Source organism: Mobula hypostoma, chromosome 12, assembly GCF_963921235.1.
Source record: "Mobula hypostoma chromosome 12, sMobHyp1.1, whole genome shotgun sequence".
NCBI classification, from domain to species: Eukaryota; Metazoa; Chordata; class Chondrichthyes; order Myliobatiformes; family Myliobatidae; genus Mobula; species Mobula hypostoma.
In genome coordinates this window covers 103,155,869-103,173,885 of record NC_086108.1, presented here as the reverse complement: position 1 = coordinate 103,173,885, position 18,017 = coordinate 103,155,869, and the positions used below count along the sequence as shown (strand labels likewise).

Sequence of the window (18,017 nt, the reverse complement as noted above, 5' to 3'; positions counted from 1 at the left end):
GTAATGCAAATGATGCATTTTGATGTACACATGACAAATATCTTGAATCTTGGCCTACTGAGTCCCTCTGGCATCTTGTTGTTGCAGTCTCTTCTGTCAGCACCTTCCTGTCTTCCATGTTTTGCTCCCAATGAGAATGGACCCATCTGGGGCTTATAATAAGAATTCAAATCTCCATATTCACATCTGCTTAGATGGCATTGGCTTCTTTGATGTGCAAATGTTGGGCTCTGGTAAACCCATTCAAGCCTGAATTTGATTCCCTTGTGGCTCACAAGGGAGGTGAGAAGACAAGTAAACAAGAAAAAAAATAGTAGACATATGTTTTCTTGTGGTTCACTGCATGCAGGAGTTCACTTCCAGGTTGTAGTGAAAAACCTTGGGATTTCTCCTGCCCTGATGACTCAATGTCTTTTATGTACACTTTGAAATGGAGAATAAAGCTACACCTGTGCAAATCTCTGCAGCATCTGGTGACTTTGATCTGTCTTGGAGGCTGACATCAGAACATCTTTCAAGAAGATGAATCCTCACAAAGACATCAGACCCTGTGGGGCTCTGAAAACCTGTCCCAACCAACTGGTGGGAGTGTCCAAGGGCATCTTCAATTTCTCACTGCTGCAGTTAGTGGTTCCCCCATGCTTATGTGACAATTATACTGGTGTCAAAGAAGAGCAGGATCCCTCAATGACTATCACTCAGTGGCACTCACATCCACTGTGATGAAGTGCTTTGAGAAGTTGGTCATGGTTAGAATTAACTCCTACCTAAGCAAGGACTTGGACCTGCAGCAATTTGTCTATCACCATAATACGTGGCAATCTCCCTCACTAACAATCAATGCTTGTGAACCTCAGGGATCAAAAGTCAAAATCAAATCAAATCAAGTTTAATTATCGTTCAGACTATACATTGGTATATTCGAATGAGACAGCATTCCTCTGGAGCTCGTTCAAAATAGCTGGAGAGAGAAAGAAATGCACACATTGTTACATAAGAAAAACACATGTATAGTTAAGTCCCTGAGCGACATACAAATTAATGGTGCAGTTCCTGGCAACCCAACCTGTCCTTCTGCCAGTCGAACACTGGAGGGCAGCACTGATGGGAAAGGCCAGCTCCCAAATGAGCACTGACTCCACACAACACCGCCTCCAGAGGGGTCTCACCTGGACAGCAGCGGCAGGCAAGACTGCTTGAGGCCTTTTCCTCACTACAACCTAGACCATGCTGCTGTCTGCTGTCTCCTGTCTCCTTGTCAAACAAGGGAACAGGCCTACGACATCTCACGTTATCACTGTCCAACAGGGTCTAGCAATCACAAGGTCCAAGACAGTCACTCATGGTTACACTGCATGCTGCTTTCATGCACCAACTCTAACGTCTTTGAGTAGGTGGCAGCAGTGCAGTCTGCACCCAGGTCAGCTCCTCCAAACCTTGTCCCAGCTGACTGCCGGCTTCTCCTTCTCCGGGCCCAACTGCCGGCTTCTGCCTCTCCCGGCCCATCTGCTGTCTTCTTCCTCTCCCGGCCAGGGGCTCTGAACAACGAACAGATCACTGATGCTGTAGACCTGCTGTTCTTGGAATACAGTATAGTCTTATGATCACAAAAAAAGCACATTACAAAAAGGATGCACACTGCTCTACTGTCTCTACACCCACGACTGAGTGGCTAGGCACAGCTCAAATGCCAGCTATAAGTTTGCCGACGACAACTACTGTTGACAGAATTTCAGATGGTGCTGAGGAGGCGTACAGGAGTGAGATAGCTGAGTGGTGTTGCAGCAGCAGCCTTGCACTCAAAATCAGTAAGACCAAAGTATTGATTGTGGACTTAAAGGAGGGTAAGTTGAGGGAACACACAACAGTCCACATCAAGGGATTGGCACTGTGAAGGGTGAGCAGTTTCAAGTTCGTTGGTTTCACATCTCTGAAGATTTATCCCAGGCCCAACAATTTTATTGAATTTCAAAGAAGCATGACAGCGGCTATATTCAATAAGGAGTTTGAATAGACTTGGTATATCACCATAGATGTGCTCATTTCTGCAGATGTACTGTGGAAAACATTCTAACCGGTGGAATCACTGTCTGTATGAAGGGGCCATTGCACAGGATTAGAAAAAGTTGCGGAACGTTGTAAAGTCAGCCAGCTCCATCAAGAGCATTAGCTTCTCCGGCATCAAGTACACCTGCTTCAAAAAAGCAGCATCCGTCATTAAGGATTCCCGTCACCCAGGCAGTGACCTCTTCTCATTGCTATCATCAAAGAGGATGTGCAGGAAACTGAAATCGTATACTCAACGTTTCAGGAACAGCTTCTATCACTCTGCCATCAGATTTCTGAACGGACAACGAACCCATGAACAGTACCTCGTTATTATTTCCTGTCTTTATGCACTACTTATTTATATATTCATGTTGTAATTTATCATTTTTTATTATTATGTATTGCAATGTACTGCTGCCATAAAATAACCAATTTCACGATGTATGCCAGTGATATTAAGTCTGATCCTGATTACTTCTCCCTAACACACTTCAGAATCAGATTATTATTATCACTGACCTACGTCGGGAAATTTGTTGCTTTGCGTCAGCAGGACGGTATAATACATAGTAAAAACACTGATAAGTTACAATTAGAAACATAAAAAGATAAATAAGTAGAAAGCAAAATAGTATGGTAGTGTTCATGGTTTGTCAGAAATCTGATGGCACAAGGGAAGAAACCGTTCCTAAAACATTGAGTGTGTGTCTTCAGGCTCCTGTACCTCATTGATGGTAGTAATAAGCTATATTCTGGATGGTGGTGGCCCATAATGATGGATTCTTGAAGCATCACCTTTTGAAGATGTCCTTGGTGGTGGGGAGGCTAGTGGCCATGATGGAGCTGGCTGAGTCTACAGCTTTTTCTGATCCTGTGCAGTGGCCCCTCCATATCAGATGGAGATACAACCAGCTTGAATGTTCCACAGAACATCTGTAGAGATTTGCTCGGCTTTACACCTCATCTGAATTAATTGTGGGAATATTACTGCCAGACAGACAGGAGGACATGTTTTGGGTGATGGGGATTCACCTTTTTGAGGCATTGCCTTTTGAAGGTGTACTGGATGCTGGGGAGGCAAATGCCTTTGATGAAGCTGGTTGGATTTACAACTTTTTGCAGCTTTTTCTGATCCTGTGCACTGTCCCTTCCGTAGCAGATGGTGATGCAACCAGTTTGAATACTGTCCATGTTAACATCTGTAGAAATTTGCTACTGTCTTTGGTGATGGTGTGGTGGTATGTTCCTTCAATGCAGAAGAAAGTTCCCTCCATACGTCTCACTGGGCAACCCTGGATGCAAACTAGAAGTTTCTCCATGACTGAAAAAGACCCTTATGGGTGCCTTCTTTCTCACCCCCTACCCACCACAGTGCATCAGAATGATATTTTACTCTCTCTGGTGTCATCGTGTCTCATAGAAGGGAACAGTACAAGAACAGGCCCTTCAGCACATGATGTTCGTGTCAACCCTGATTCACCTTCATCTACGATCATCTGCCTGCACGTGGTCTCTATCCCTCCATTCCCTGCCTGTTCATTTACATATCTAAATACTTAAATGTTGCTATTGTATCTGCTTCCAATGCTTCCCCAGCCTGCATGTTGGAGAGGGCTACCACTCTGTGTAAAATAAAAACGTGCCTTGGAAAAGAGTGCTGTTAAGAAGGCATATTGTGTGTTGGCCTCCATTAGTTGGGTGAATTGAGTCCAAGAGACATGAGAAAATACTGCAGCCCTATAAAACCCTGGTTAGACCACACTTGGAATATTGTGCTCAGTTCTGGTCTTCTTGTTATAGGAAATGTGTAAGCTTTAGTGAAGGTGCAGAGGAGATTTAACAAGATGCTGCCTGGATTGGAGAGCATGTCTTATGAAGATAAATTTAAAAAGCTAGGGCTTTTCTTTTTGGAACGAAGGAGGATGAGAGGTGACTTGATAGAGGTGTACAAGATGATAAGAGACGTAGATCTGGTGGACAGCCAGAGACCTTTTCCCAGGGTAGAAATGGCCAATACAAAGGGCATAAATTTAAGGTGATTGGAAGGAAGTATGGGGGCGATGTCAGAGGAGAGTGGTGGTATGTGGACTGCCCGGCCAGGGATAGTGGTAAAGGCAAATACATTAAGGATATTTAGAAAACACTTTGCGCACATGGTAAAAAAAAAATGGAGGGCAATGTAGGATGGAAGGGTTAAAAGGTCGGCATAATATTGTGCCCTGAAGAGCTTGTGCAGTAATATTGTATGTTCTTAAATCTTGTTTAAGCCTTTCCCTCTCACCTTAAATCATTCCATCTACTATTTGACATTTCTGCCCACGGGGGAAAAGAAAACTTGCATAGTATCAGTCACAAGGTATTTCCAAAGAAAAGACATTTTGTATTTTCCCTTAAATCTACTGGGGATGAGCAGCAGACTTGGATGTGAAGAACGATCTAAGACTTTGTTTCAACTATGGATGTGTTGCAGCGTACTGATGTACAATTATGTTCTTTCTGTTTATTTTTAGCCCTAACCTGGAGAGTCAGCCTGCTGAAGCACTGAAATATGTAGACCAGCTTGCGGTGGCACAGATAATTCATCAGGTACAATTAATACTTTTTATAAAGGTTATAGTAGTTGATTTAACTCCAGGGATCATCTGTTCTTTAAAAGGATTCTGTTTCACGTGTCAGGCTTACACTTATATTAAATGTTTATGACGATGGGTTCAAAACATTGCTTCTTTTAAAAATACAAAGTCTATAAATGGAATAAGAAAATAGGTCTTGATTACCAGCTGGGGCTTAAAATTCCCCTGAATCTTATGTCCTTACATCTGTACCCTCCATTTTCTCTACCAAATTGCCACTGAAAGAGCCCCGAGTGTGTTACTGCCTCATAGCTGTTCCTACCTTTCTCAGGATCAGGAGCCTTTTAATGTGAAGCCTTGATATCCATCCTGGGAGACTGTGATTCAAAATTCAAAGTAAATTTCTTATCAGTGTACATGTATGTCATCATATACTGTAAAAACAAAAGCTGTTCGTTTTTTTTTGTTTTCATACTCAGTAAATCCAAGAACCATAATAGAATCGATGAAAGTCCACACCCAATAGAACGGACATCCAACCAGTGTGCGAAAGACAACAAACTGCACAAATGCAAAAGGGGGAAAAAAAATAAATAATAACTATTGAGAACATGAGGAGTCCTTGAAAGTAAGTCCATAGATTGTAAAATCAGTTCAGTGTTGGGATTGAGTGAAGCTATCCCTTCTGGTTCAAGAGCCTTATGGTTGAGGGGTAGTAACTGTTCCTGCACCTGGTGGTGTGAGATGAGGCTCCTGCACCTTCTTCCAAAAGGTAGCAATGAGAAGAGAGCATGGCCTACAACTCTTTACCTCATCCACCTATCAACTCCAAGCTTCTTACTTTATCCCCCCCACAATATGTTTCACTTATCACCTAGACTGTCCTCCTCGCTGTTAACAACAATGCCAATTTCTTGCGGTTGACTAGAAGAAGGGCATCGGGTCATCGTGACATTATCCCAACACTGGCAAAAACAGATTCACGGTGATTCAAAAAGGCAGCATCCTTCATTATATTTGTGGTAATCCTCCTGGTCTCAGAGGCAGCAGAATACATCATCCTGCTGGAGCTGTCAGTGCCGTGAGAGAAGTGTCTGGAGGAGGCCCTTGAGAGGAAACTTGCCAGATAACGAGGAGATGGTCAGCGATTGTTGGAGGCAGGCTGGAAGGCAAAATGCATGCTCAGTAAAGTGGGCTGCTGTGGCTTCACTGGACAGTCTCTTCACAGAGCCCTCAGTACATTGGGTATCGCAAAGAAAGTCTCAACATTGCTGTGGATGAAGAGAGCAAGTCCATGAGGATCTGCAGCACATGCTACGTGAGCACAAGTCGTGGATTGCTGAACCACGATGGGTCGCCTGGGTGGGGGTGTCTGATGTTGAAAGACCCAATTACCCCAGGTTACATCACTAATGATGTGTTCAGAGCATCGTGAGATGTATTCATCAAATGACTTTATGTGTTGTGTGTTGGTTATGTGTACTGTGTAGTGTCCTTTTAGTCCTGAGGAATGTTTCGTTCGGTGGTTTTGTACAGCTGAATGACAATAAACTTGAACGAACTTAAACAAGAATCCCCATCATCTGGACCATGCCATCTTCTCCCAGTTACTACTGGGCAGTAGGTACTGAAGCCTGTAGTTCCATGCCACCAGTTTCAAGGACAGCTGCTTCCCTTCAACCACTCATTTTATTTTCAGGCTTCGATCGTCAGTATTGACCCCAGAACTTGCTGATGATGAGTCCTGTGGAAGAACCAGACAAGTCACACTGAGTGGAACCTTGTTCCAGAGAATCCCTGAGATGAGGCCAGAACAGGCTGAGAATGGAGATTGTGGAGAGCAGGTGGCTTCCATGAAGTTACACTTGATGGCATTTTATCATCTATGATGTTGCTTTGATATATCTGAGGATTGTTATCCTGTTGTGGCAGTGAGGCTTGTGAGATCCTAAGAGTGATGCTATCTGGAGCTCAGCTTCTGATAGGTCACCCATGGCGGTAAGGTCAAGGGGGATGTTCCAGACAAAGGGCAACCAACCAAGATCTCAACAGTGGAGCTGGTGGAAGGTGATGACACACCACAATGACAATGAGGGCAGAGGAAGGCTGTAGCAGTGTAGAGTCCTCAGTCATCTTGCAATCCATGTCACTGTACCCTGACCCCGATCTGTCAAGGACTGTGTTGTGGTTTTCTGTGCCACTATAGAAAAAATCACGGATAGGCATTCTCCATGAAGAGAATCCATCCTGACATCCTGGATTATTATGTTGGTCTCGGATCAGCCTCGACAGCCACCTGACGATCCAATAGACAGCCCTTAGAGAGCATTGTCTTTGACTCAAGTGATCACATTACTGCTACTACTATGATGATGATTATGAAGACACGCAGTCCTCTTTTATTGTCATTTAGTAATGCATGTATTAAGAAATGATACATTATTTCCTCCGGTGTGATATTACAAAACACAGGACAAACCAAGACTGAAAAAACTGACAAAACCACATAATTATAACATATAGTTACAAACAGTGTAACAATACCATAACTTGATGAAGAAGTCCATGAGCTCAGTAAAGTTCAAAGTTTCTCAAATGTCCCACATCTCACACAGACGGGAGAAGGAAGAAAAACTCTCCCTGCCATGCCGACCACAATCTGACTCTGAGTCATCCGAAAACTTCGAGCTCTGATCAGCTCATGGACACCGAGTACTGAGCGCCATCTCTGTCCGAACGATTCAACCTCCTTCTCAGTCGCCAAGAGCAAGCACGGCCGGGAATTTTGAGGCCTACCCTTTGAAAGATTCCTGACCACACAGTAACAATAGCAGCAAAGGGATGTTTCAGAAATTTCTCCAGATGTTCCTCTGTGCTTTCATGTCCATTCTCCATCAAATCAGAATTGTCCACGGCCCTTATTTAACAGATACGATATCATTTTTCACCGGAGGGCTGTGCACACGCAGGTGCGTCGCAATCTTCTCCTCCTGGAGATGTATCCTATTTGATATATTTCTCTGAAAGGTGATGAAGTACTGTCTCAAAGCAAATCTTTCTCTCAGATGGCACTGAAGTGAGGGTGGATATAGATTTTGTGAGATTAAATTAGGTTAATGTAAAGTGTGTGTTAAGTCCATTACTTGAAAGTGTTGACTCCATGTTTTCTCAGGCCTTTGACTTAGTCTCACCTCAGAAAGAAATATTTCTATGCCCAGAAAATGGATGATTAAAAATTTGAGACATCTTGTGTGACAGAAACTGAGGTTCTTTGAGCTTCCAGTGACTTAACCTGCTGTAAAATGTCACTTGCTTAAAATTCACTAGTCTAGCCTGGATCATCTGATAACTGAAATGAAGAGTGGAAATAGTAATGGATTGCACAGCTATGGAATATAGCAGTCCTGCTGTGATTGTGTTGTGTAACATGGGGATTTGGAGATGTCATTAATCTACAAACTGTATGTAGCAGAGCTGACCAGTATCAAAGATATAACTTCTGGAATTATGAAAAGAAGCCAGCTGATGTAACCTCTAATTTATTTGAGCAGAGATCTGCTGAAGCTTCATAAGTCATTATTCAGACTCCACTTGGAGTATTGTGAGCAGTTTTGGGGTCCTTATTTAAGAAAGTATATGCTGGCATTGGAGATGATCCAGAGGAGATTCATAAAAATGATCCCAGAAATAAAAGGGTTAACATATGAGGAGAGTTTGTTGGCTCTGAGCCTGTACTCGCTGGAGTTTTGAAGAATGAGGCAGGATCTCATTGAAACTTATCGAATATTAAAAGGCCTAGATAGAGTGGATGTGGAGAGAGTGTTTCCTATAGTGAGGAAGTCTAGAACTGGAGGGCACAGCCTCAGTATACAAGGACATCCCTTTAGAATTGAGATGACAAGGAATTTTTTTATCCAGAGGGAGGTGAATCTGTGGAGGTTGATAGTTTCTTGATTCATAAGGGTGTCAAAGGTTATGAGGAGAAGGCAGGAAAATGGGGTTGAGAGGGATAAAAAATCAGCCATGGTTGAAATGGTGGAGTAGACCTGATGGGCCAAATGTCCTAACTCTGCTCTTATGTCTTATGCTTACCAAATGTGCCATTATGAGGTCTGAGTCCGAACAATTTAATAATCTTAGAGCTAACTACTGACACTGTATTTGTTGGATGATCTACTGAAACTTGAAGAATTCATGCTAATGTTGGTAGTGGCTTATGTAGGTCAGAAAGAATAAGCATTAATGTTAAATGTCAAGTATTCAGTTGCTCTGTTTTCCTCATTATCATCTTCTTATGCCCATCTCCCCTTCTGGGGCATAGGCCATTGACAGCAGCTTGCCAGAATCCTTAGTCCTGAGCCCGTGGTGTCCGCTTTCACCACATGACTTCATGCACCTTCTAGATGAAGATCCTTCCTCTCCTAGGGATGAGGTCTTTGGAGCTTCTGCTGGCAATTCAGTAGCTTTGGGTTTTTATCAGATGGGGTTGCTAACCCTTCTCCCTTCTTGGAACCGGCCATAAGACCATAAGATATAGGAGCAGAATTAGGCCATTTGGCCCATTGAGTCCGATCTGCCATTTCAACATGACTGATCCATTTTCCCTCTCAGCTTCAATCTCCTGCCTTCCCTGTATCCCTTCATGACTTAACTAATCAAGAGTCGGTCAACCTTAAATATACCCAAAGACTTGGCCAATACAAGTGCCTGTGGCAACAAATTCCACAGATTCACAAGTCTCTGGCTAAAGAAATCCCTGCTCATCTCCATTCTAAGTGTATGTCCCTCTATTCTGAGGCTGTGTCCGCTGGTCATAGACTCCCTCTTCGTAGGACCAAAATTGCTCATAATACTCCAAGTCTGTAGTGAAGTTTCCTTATTATCTGCTGACTTTTTATCTGTGGATTCACGTACTCATGAGTCTGTTCAAGGCTCTATTTTAATTTTTTCCAGACGGACTAAATATGTGCCTGTACTGGTGAGGCTTGTCTGGCGTGCAGGGAGGGAGGTCAATGCAGTACAATGTAATTAAGGATTCTGATGTTGATTCGTTTCTTCTGCCAGTGGATTGGGAGGGTTTTTGGAGAGATTATGTTGGTGTGCTGAACGCTGCAGCTCCCTGCTTTACTTTTGCAGTTGCTGTACAGTGAATATCATGTCCGCTGAGCTGCCAAACGGACTAAATCCATGTGGTGATTCTAGATATTCTTCAGCCTTTAGGTTGAGGTGGTTGAAGAGCACTCTGGCAGTGATTTTCCCTGCGGTAGACCACAGTACAGCACTGCACTTGAATTTTACTCTATTTTGAAAGATATTCATGATTATGATGACACCTCTGAGCTTCCTTAGCATATGCTCCTTCTTCCAGTTGGGAGTAAGTTTATGGATATGTGACATAATGTCTTCATGCCATGTTTTAGAACTTCAGTCTGCTCTCAATACTTTAAGTTGTCCGTAAGACATAAGAGCATCTCCATTCTAAATGTATGTCCTATTCTGAGGCTGTGCCCTCTGGTCCCAGACTTCCCCACTATTGGAAACATTCTGTTTACGTCCACTCTATCTCGGCCTTTCAATATTCGATAGGTTTCAATAAAATTCCCCCCTCATACTTCTAAACCCCAACAAGTATGGAGCCACTAAACACTTTTCATCCATCAACCCTTTCATTCCCAGGATCATTCTTGTGAGCCTCCTCTGGACCAGCCCAGCTTTTCTTAGATAAGAGGCCCTAAACTGCTCACAATACTTCAAATGCAGTCTGACCAGTGCCTTATAAAGCCTCAGCATTAAATCTTTGCTTTTATATTCTAGTCCTCTTAAAATAAATGCTATCATTGCAATTGGCTGTCTTACCACTGACTCAACTTGCAACTGTAGTCAGGGGGACAGATAGGCAATTCTGTGGACGTGAAAAGAAAACACAGATGGTAGTTTGTGTCAGGGTCCGAGATGTTTCTGGGCATGTCCAGGAAGGAAAGGGAAGGATGAGCAGCCAGAAGTCACGGTACATATTGGTACCAATGACATAGGAAGAAAAAGGGAGGAGATCCTGAAAAAAGAATATTGGGAGTTAGGAATGAAGCTGAGAAGCAGGACCACAAGTGTAGTAATCTCAGGATTGCTGTCTGTGCCACGCGACAGTGAGGATAGGAATAGAATGAGGTGGTGGATAAACATGTGGCTGAAGAATTGGAGCAAGGGGCAGGGATTCAGATTTCTGGATCATTGGGACTTCTGGGACAGGTATGACCTGTACAAAAGGGATGGGTTGCACTTGAATCCTAGGGGGACCAATATTCTTGTGGGTAGATTTACTAGAAAGCTGCTGGGAGTGGTTTAAACTAATATGGCAAGGGGATGGGAACCAATATGATAGAGCTGAGAATGAGCCAGCAGGTTTACAGGTAGATGATGGGTGTAACATGAACGAAAGGAAGGACAAGCCAATGATTGGGTACAAATGCGGTCAGAGCAATGAGTTAAATTGTACCACAGAGGCAAAATTCAAAAGAGCGAAGAATGCAGGACTGAAAGTGAAATATTTAAATGCACGTAGCATTCGGAATAAGGTGGACGAACTCGTGGCACAATTAGAGATTGGTTGGTGTGGTGTGATTAGAGATTGTGGGCAACACTTAGTCGTGGATGAAAGAAGGTCATAGATGGGAGCTTAACATTAAAAGGACATACTTTGTATCAAAAGGACAGGCAGAAAAGCGTAGGCGGTGGTGTGGCTCTGTTGGTAAGAGATGAAATTACAACTTTAGAAAGAGGTGATATTGGGTCAAAGAATGTTGAATCTTTGTGAATGGAGCTAAGAAATTGCAAGGGTAAAAAAACATTATGGAAATCATATACAGGCCTTCAAATAATAGCGAAGATGTGGGGTTAAGATTGCAAAGGGAGCTAGAAAAGGCATGTGATAAGGGTAACAATACAATTGTAATGGGGGCCTTCAATATGCAAGGAGGTTGGGAAAATCAGGTTGGTGTTGGATCTCAAGAGAGCAAATTTGTTGAATTCCTGTGAGATGGCTTTTTAGAGCAGCTTGTGCTTGACCCTGTTTGGGGAGAGGCTGTTTTAGATTGGGTGTTGTGTCATAACCCAGTTCTTATTAAGAAGCTTAACGTAAAGGAACCCTTAAGAGGCAGTGATCATAATATGATTGAATTCATACTGCAATTTGAGAGGGAGAAGCATAAGTCACAAATATCGGTATCACAATGGAATGAAGGGAATTACAGAGGCATGAGAGAGGAGGTTGCCCAGGTGGATTGGAGAAGGATACTGGCAGGGATGAGAGCAGAGTATGGATGGCTGAAGTTTCTGGGAATAATTCACAAGGTGTAGGATACATATGTCCCACTGAAGAAGTAGTTCTCAAATGGCAGAGCTAGGCAATCGTGGCTGACAAAGCAAGTTAATTCTGCATAAAAGCCAAAGAAAGGGCATATAAGATAGCAAAAGCGAGTGGGAAGTTGGATGATTGGGAAGCTTTTAAAATCCAACAAAAGGCAACTAAAAAAGCTATACGAAGGGAAAAGGTGAAATATGAGGGCAGACTAATTAATAATATAAAGCAAGATACTAAAAGTTTTTACAGTTATATAAAGAGTAAAAGGGAGTTGAGAGTTGATATTAGACCACTGAAAAATGATGCTGGTGAGGTGGTAATGGGGGGGGGGGGGACAAAGAAGTAGCAGGTGAACTTAATGGGTACTTTGCATCAGTCTTCACTCTGGAAGACATTAACAGTGTGCCAGAGATCTGTGAGTGTCAGGGAGCAGCAGTGAGTGCCATTGCTATTACAAAGGAAAAAGTGCTAGGGAAGCTCAAAGGTCTTAATGTGGATAAGTCACCTGGGCCAGATGAACTACATCCCAGAGTCCTGAGAGAGGTTGCTGAAGAGATAATGGATGCATTGGTCATGATCTGTTAAGAATCACGTGATTCTGACATAGTCCCGGAGGACTGGAAGATTGCAAATGTCACTCCACTCTTTATGAAGGGAGGAAGGTAAAATAAAGGAAATTATAGGCCAATTAGCCTAACCTCAGTGGTCGGAAAAGTGTTGGAGTCTATTATTAAGAATGAGGTTTTGAGGTACTTGGAGATTACTGATAAGATTAATCAAAGTCAGCATGGTTTTTGTAAAGGCAAATCTTGCCTGACAAATCTATTAGAGTTCTTTGAGGAAGTAATAAGCAAGGTGGAGAAAGGAGAGGCAGTGGATGTCATTCACTTGGATTTTCAGAAGGTGTTTGACAAGGTGCCACACATGAGGCTGCTTAACAAGTTAAAATCCTATGGTATTACAGGAAAGATACTGGTATGGATAACAGTATGGCTGACAGGCAGGAGGCAGCAAGTGGGAATAAAAGGGGCCTTTTCTGGTTGGTTGTCGGTGACTAGTGGTGTTCCTCGGGGGTCAGTATTGTGACTGCTACTTTTCACATTGTTTGACAATGATTTGGATAATGGAACTGATGGTTTTGTGGCAGAGTTTGCGGATGATACGAAGGTAAGTGAAGAGGTAGGTAATGCTGAGGAAGCAATGCGATTGCAGCAGGACTTAGACAAATTGGAATAATGGGCAAAAAACTGGCAGTTGGAATATAGTGTTGGAAAATGTATAATAATGCATTTTGGTAAAAGGAACCATAGTGTGAGCTATTATCTAAATGGGAAGAAAGTTCAAACATCAGAGGTACAGAGAGACTTAAGAGTCCTCATATAAGACTCCCAGAGGTTAATTTACAGGTTGAGTCTGTGGTAAAGAAGGAAAATGCAATGTTGACATTTAATTCAATGGGAATAGAATATAAAAGCAAGGAGATAATGCTGAGCCTTTAGTAGGACACTAGTCAGGCTGCACTTAGAGTATTGTCAACAGTTTTGGGCCCCATATCTCAGAAAGGATGTGTTGTCATTGGAGAGAGTCCAGAGGAAGCTCACGAAGATGATTCAGGGAAGATGAAGGGGTTGACGTATGAGGAGCATTTGGCAGCTTTGGACCTGTATTTACTGGAATTTAGAAGAATGTGGGCAGGGTTCTCATTGAAAGCTGCCAAATGTTGAAAGGACTGGTTAGGGTGGTAGGATGGAAGTGGAGAGGATATTTTGTATGGTGGGGGGTATTCAGAATTTAAGGGCATGGCCTTAAAATTGAGGGGCAGCTCTTTAGAACAGAGGTAAAGAAGAATTTTTTTAGCCAGAGAGTCGTAAATCTGTGGAATGCTCTACCACAGTCTGCAGTGGAGGCCAAGTCCTTGTGTATATTTAAAGCAGATGTTGATTGTTTCCTGATCGGTCAGGGCATCGAAGGATATGGCAGGAAGGCAGGTGTATGGGGTTGAGTGAGATCTGGGATCAGCCATGATGGAATGGTGGAGCAGATTCGATGGGCTGAATCGCCTAATTCTGCTCCTGTGTCTTATGGTCTTATGGCTAACCTTTAGGGAACCCTGCACAAGGACTCCCAAGTCCCTTTGTGCGTCTGATTTTTGAATTTTCTCCGTGTAGAAAATAATATATGCCTTAATTCCTTCTACCAAAGTGCATGATCACATACTTCCCTACACTATATTCCATCTGCCACTTCTTTGCGCATTCTCCTAATAAGGCCTTCAGCAGGCTCCCTGTTTCAACACCACCTGTCCCTCAACCTATCTTCATATTATTCCTAAACTTGGCTGCAGAGTCATTAATTCTATTATCCGAATTATTGACGTAATATAACGTGGAAAAAAAGTGACTCCAAACCGACACCTGCAGAACATCACTAGTCACCGGCAGCCAGCCAGAAAAACCTCCCCTTTATTCCCATTCTCTGTCTCCTGCCAGTCAGCCAATCTTCAATCCTCCTCCTTCCAGTGGTGAATGAGTTTGTGGATTTCTGACAGAAGATCCTCATGCCAGGTTTTAGAACCTCAGCAGGAATGCACTCTGCTCGCAAGAGATTAAGCTGTCGTATGGCCTTTTAAAGTAGTCAGAGCTGGCAGCAAGACAGGTACTTGTAGTTTTTGTGGGATGGATCAAATGCACTCAAATCAAGCTCAGAATCATGTTTCAGCAGATCTTTGATGTGTTATTTCCAGCAGTGCCTGTCTGTCCCTTATAAGTTCACCTCCCTTCTTATCTGTTGGTGTGAGATGGTTCCTTGATTGGGATGAAGAACTTGTGGGTGCCATGTCTGTCAGCAGGTAGTTGGACCTAGTGTGCTCTTCCAACCACGATCTGTTCCTGAGGTCATGGATTTTATGCTGGACCTTCGGCTTTTGAGTGTGTGAAGTGTTGTTTCTTTTCCCTTGAGACAGTTGGCAATGAGGTCCAGGAACACTTTACGATTCCAAATAATATGCTCCTAGTCATCCTCCAATCTGACTGAGCTTAAAATTCTGATTCATTTATTTAACACATAAATGAATGGACTAGAGGTTGGTGACTAGTGGAGTGCCACAGGGACTAGTGCTGGGTCCATTGTTTTTCATCGGAATCAACAATCTGAATGATAATGTGGTTAACTGCATTGGTAAATATGCGGATGACACCAAGATTGAGGGTGTAGTGGACAGTGAGGAAGGCTATTGTGGCTGGCAGAGGGATCTAGATCAGCAGGAAAAATGGCAGATGGAATTTAATGCAGACAAATGTGAGGGGTTTAGACTGTGAAGAGAGATTGAGTTGCCTGGGACTGTTTTCACTGGAATTCAGAAGAATGAGAGGAGATCTATCTTATCTTATATCTTCTATTATAGAAACATATAAAATTATGAAAAATATAAATAAGATAGAGGCAGGAAAGTTGTTTCCACTGGTAGGTGAGACTAGAACTTGTCTCAAGATTCAGAGGAGCAGATTTAGGACAGAGATGTGGAGGAACTGCTTTTTCCAGAGGGTGGTGAGTTAATGGAATTCTCTGCCCAATGAAGCAGTGGAGGCTACGTCAGTAAATATATTTAAGACAAGGTTGGATAGATTTTTGCATAGCAGGGGAAGTAGTAGGGGAGTCCATGGCCAGATCAGCCATGATCTTATTGAATGGCAGAGCTGGCTCGATGGGTAGATTGCCTACTCCTGCTCCTATTTCTCATGTTCTTATATTCTTTGCACTTTGGTGGGACCAACCATGGTAGGTCTTACACAGTGAATGGTAGGGCACTGAGAAGTGTGGTAGAACAAAGGGATCTGGGAATGCAGGTCCATAATTCATTGGAAGTGGCATCAAAGATAGATAGGGTCATAAATAAAGCTTTTGGCAATTGGCCTTCATAAATCAATGCACTGAGTACAGGAGATGGGATGTTATGTTGAAGTTGTATAAGACATTGGTGAGGCCTAATTTGGAGTATTGTGTGCAGTTTTGGTCACCTACCTACAGGAAAGATGTAAATAAGCTTGGAAGAGTACAGAGAAAATTTACAAGGATGTTGCCAGGTCTAGAGGACCTGAGTTATAAGGAAAAATTGTATAGGTTAAGACTTTATTCCTTACAATGTAGAACGTTGAGAGGAGATTTGATAGAGGTATACAAAATTATGAGGAGTACAGATAGGGTAAATACAGTCAGGCTTTTTCCACCGAGATTGCATGAAACTACAGCCAGGTCATGGATTAGGGTGAAAGTTGAAAAGATAAGGGGAACAGGAGGGGAGACTTCTTCACTCAGAGAGTGTGAAGCAAACTGCCAGCACAAGTAGTGCATGTGAGCTTGATTTCAATGTTTAAGAGAAGTTTGGATAGGTACATGGATGATAGGGGTATGGAGGGCTATGGTCCTGGTACAGGTCAAAGGGAGTAGGCAGTTTAAATGGTTTTGAAATGGACGAAGGGCCTGTTTCTGTGCTGTACTTTTCGATGACTGACACGTACATTGAATCATACAGTGAAATACCTCATTCACGTTAATAACCAACACACCCAAAGGATGTGTTTGAAGCATTCCGCAAGTATCATCACACATTTCAGCACCACCCTAGTATGCCCCCAGTGCTCAGCAGTACAAACCAAGCAACAGTAGCACTAACAACAGCAAATCAAGCCCACTCACATGTACAGACAGTCTTCTGACCTAGGATATGCTACTCGCTTCTGTGCCCCTGGTAGACTTGCGGACTCACAGGCATTGGGCCTCACAGACTTGCAGTCCCAAGGCTTCAGCCATTATACCTTGACTTATGGACTTACCATTGACCTTCGGGCATCGATCCTCAATATCAACTCTGTTTGATATATGATGTTTTGCCTGGTGTTCTGACCAATATTACCCCCACCCTTACATCACTTGAAGCAGCTGTCTCTAAGCGTTTTCTTTTCTTGAACTGACTGATCAAGACAGCCAGTATTATACATGTGACAAATAAAGCTAATCTTAATCTCTGAATGGGGGAAGATTACCTTTATTAAAGATTTATTTGTCAAATACGCATCGAAGCATACAGTGAAATGCGTTGTTTGCGTCAGCGACCAAAACAGTCCAAGGATGTTCTATGAGCAGTCCGCTTCTGGCACCAATTTAGCATGCCCTCAACTCACTAACCCTAACTGTACATCTTTGGAATGTGGGAGGAAACTGGAGCACCCCCGGAGGAAACCCAGGGGTCACGGGGAGAACGTACAAACTCCTTACAGAGAGCAGCAGGAATTGAACCCCGATCTTTTCTTAGAGTATTTTCTTGTGCTTTTGGATTATAATTGGTCACATTAAGGGATAATGAACGACTCCAGAGAATTGCTTGAGTCTCATGTTTCAGTTAGTCCGTTCCTGTCCTTTGCCCCAGGAATAGTTGTGATATCGAGGATCTCCTCCATTTATGGTCGAATAACAATTTAAAGTGATGCCTTCAGAGAAATTTCTGCATAAGTCGGAAGGGATGAATGAATTTAATAAGATTTAGGGACTGTTTTGTCGGTGGAATATAATTGCTTTCCATGGTACCTCTAGGCTGAAGGTTTTTGACAATCTTAAATTCAGTTCATTGTATTAATGTGGATTCACCAATAATGAAAACCAATGAAGTGGTTTGACAATTTCTCTGTGTGCCGTGATTCAACGGTGACTAAATTTCAGACGTATTTTACGTGGGTGGTAAGCGCATCCTGACACCAGGAAATGTAGAATCAGAATCGGGTTTACATTGTGGACACCACCCAGCTTGCAAACTGCCTTTCCCAAAAGCTGCCTTCTGGAAGCACTAGAAAGCTGTTAAAACAAAAACCTCATACCATCTTAAAAGTTCCTTCCCCCAAGCAGTTAATCTGACCAACCACTAATTATCCCTCACTGCACTGCACTGTAAAAACACTTAAAATCACTTTTAATAATGCTGTTTACATTGTAAATACATGCTGATAATTATGTATTTATGCACATTTTGTTCCATATCTGTTCCT

General features: G+C 42.8%; 1 protein-coding gene across 3 annotated transcripts in view; it reads left to right on the top strand.

Moving 5' to 3' along the window:
* pigk (phosphatidylinositol glycan anchor biosynthesis, class K) overlaps nt 1-18,017 on the top strand; it is a 191,481-nt gene that overhangs the window by 78,666 nt on the left and 94,798 nt on the right. For 2 of the 3 annotated variants that reach the window (XM_063064721.1, XM_063064720.1), the window contains exon 10: nt 4,560-4,635. In XM_063064721.1, coding sequence (XP_062920791.1) covers nt 4,560-4,635 — 76 coding nt within the window. Of the gene's footprint in view, nt 1-4,559; nt 4,636-5,101; nt 6,279-18,017 lie in introns of those variants that run through there. The other variant, XM_063064722.1, reaches the window with a different exon arrangement.